The sequence below is a fragment of the Austrofundulus limnaeus genome, unplaced genomic scaffold (assembly GCF_001266775.1).
Source record: "Austrofundulus limnaeus strain Quisiro unplaced genomic scaffold, Austrofundulus_limnaeus-1.0 Scaffold8, whole genome shotgun sequence".
Lineage (NCBI taxonomy): Eukaryota > Metazoa > Chordata > Actinopteri > Cyprinodontiformes > Rivulidae > Austrofundulus > Austrofundulus limnaeus.
In genome coordinates, this window is record NW_013952410.1 from 939,669 (window position 1) to 941,724 (window position 2,056).

The following is a 2,056-nucleotide window of genomic DNA, read 5'->3' on the forward strand; positions in this document are numbered from 1 at the left end:
TAATTTTATGTAAAAAATATATTATTCTTATTAATATACAAATAAGAACAGAATATTTAGCTGCACGTATCGGTGTATCCGTTAGACTTATGTTTAAAAAATCGGTATCGGCCTTCAAAAACCTGTATCGTCGATCTCTAATTATTAGTAGTTGTATCACGGCTAGTCAGTGTTAATTTTTGTTTTGTGTGTACTATCTATAGTTTGTAAAGTAACTAGTGTGTGAAACTCTGTACTGATACTGCTGTGACACCTGAATTTCCCCTCGGCGGGACAATAAAGGCTATTTCTATTCTTCTTCTATACTGGCGGCCTACGTGGGCCATAATCTAAGTGGGCTGAAACGCCTATARTGAGACACAGCTTTTGTTTAAAACAGAAATTAAATTTTATAATCAACACTGTCTGTCTGTTAGCAAAATATCTCAGGAACCATTCAACAGAATTTGGTGAAAGTTTCGTGTGTAAATCAAGRTGGCTGCCACTGCTAAWCAACCTTAGCTAACGTATAACATGGCTACAACACAGTCMGTGTTAGAGACAATGAGCTTCTTTTGGTGTGGTAGTAGCTGGAAGTCATTCACAACGCATGAACCAAACCTTCTCCACCTGCTGCTTTCCAAGCTCCCAGAGTTGTTGGAGAATCTTGACCCCTTTCCTGGACGAARTCATCAGGTACTCTGCATTTTCAGGGTGCATCGTCACAGAGTAACAAGCTAAAACAAAAGACTGGCAGAAGCGGGCCAGCACCAGCAAATACAGGCAATCTCTCTCGTCCTCGTTGAGGGGAAAGACGCTTTCAAAGCCGGCGAGGACGGGTCGACCCACCTGAACGGGTTCAGGGTGCTCTATCATCATGTACATTATGGTGATGGCAACTTCATGGACGTAGTAGCCACAGTTCATGTCTGAAAAGTCAAGGATGCCAGAAATCTGGTGGCCACCTCTATCATCGGGCTGCACGAGTACATTGAGTTCATTGAAGTCGCCGTGATTAATGCCTTAAAAAACACAACAAATATACAATTTACACATCCCACATTAAAAACGATTTGTATGAAATAAGATCAGCTTTCTAATTTGAATTTAAACCTGATTTAAAACAACAAATATCAAAAGGAAAATAAACTCACACTTGCGAAAGTTGAGCCGTTTGGATTCTACGAAGGTCTCGTACTGATGGATGACAGACTTCACAATCTCCTGAAGAGGATCTCCATCCAACGCCCAGAGGTATTCCTCCAAAAGGACTACATTAGACAGACTCCATATAAATTTCTCCCTTTGTAGAATGCTGAGATTAGGGTGTTCCATCTGAAAATCAATGGCATTGATGCACATGACTGAAGAAATTATTAATGGTATGGACAACCAAAACTTTGCAGTCACAGTATTTATTGATTTAAAAAAAGGTATTTGATACTATTGATCATGATATTTTATTAAATAAACTGGAAAAATGTGGAATTAGGGAAGTGGTGGCTAAGAAGTTATATTCAAAATAGGAAACATTTTGTTCAAATCGGTGATCATACATCATTATTAAAAAATATAACTTGTGGGGTCCCGCAGGGCTCACTATTGGGACCAGAATTATTCATTCTATATGTAAATGATATGTGCAGAGTATCAGAATTGTGCAAATATATTTTATTTACAGATGATACTAACTTCTTTTATTTTGGAAATAATCTCCAGCAGCTTTTAGAGAGTCACCACAGAAATGACAAAATTGAAACATTGGTGTGATTTAAATAAATTGTCATTAAATTTAAATAAAACTAAATTTATGGTATTAGGAAATAAAAAAAAACCTTCAAGAACACAAATAAAATAATGATTGAAAGCATTGATATAGAAAGAACAAAATAAGTTAAATTTCTGGGTAGGGCTGCAACTAACGATTATTTTAATAATCGATTAATCAGTTGATTATTTTTCGATTAATCGATTAATCGGCCAAATCATTAAAATGCTTACGGTAATTACATGAATATGAGTAGATATAAATTAAGTTAACTCCTTAAGGATGCAAGTTATTGATAATGAATTAATC

At 36.0% G+C, this 2,056-nt stretch overlaps 1 protein-coding gene across 1 annotated transcript in view; it reads right to left on the reverse strand.

The window, feature by feature from the left end:
* Window positions 1-179: 179 nt before the first annotated feature.
* The window catches only part of hykk.2 (hydroxylysine kinase, tandem duplicate 2), a gene marked incomplete at its 5' end in the record, with an annotated part of 4,239 nt that continues 2,362 nt past the window's right edge, over window positions 180-2,056 (reverse strand). Inside the window, 2 exon segments of the mRNA XM_014034730.1 lie at window positions 180-1,001; window positions 1,134-1,314. Coding sequence (XP_013890184.1) covers window positions 577-1,001; window positions 1,134-1,314 — 606 coding nt within the window.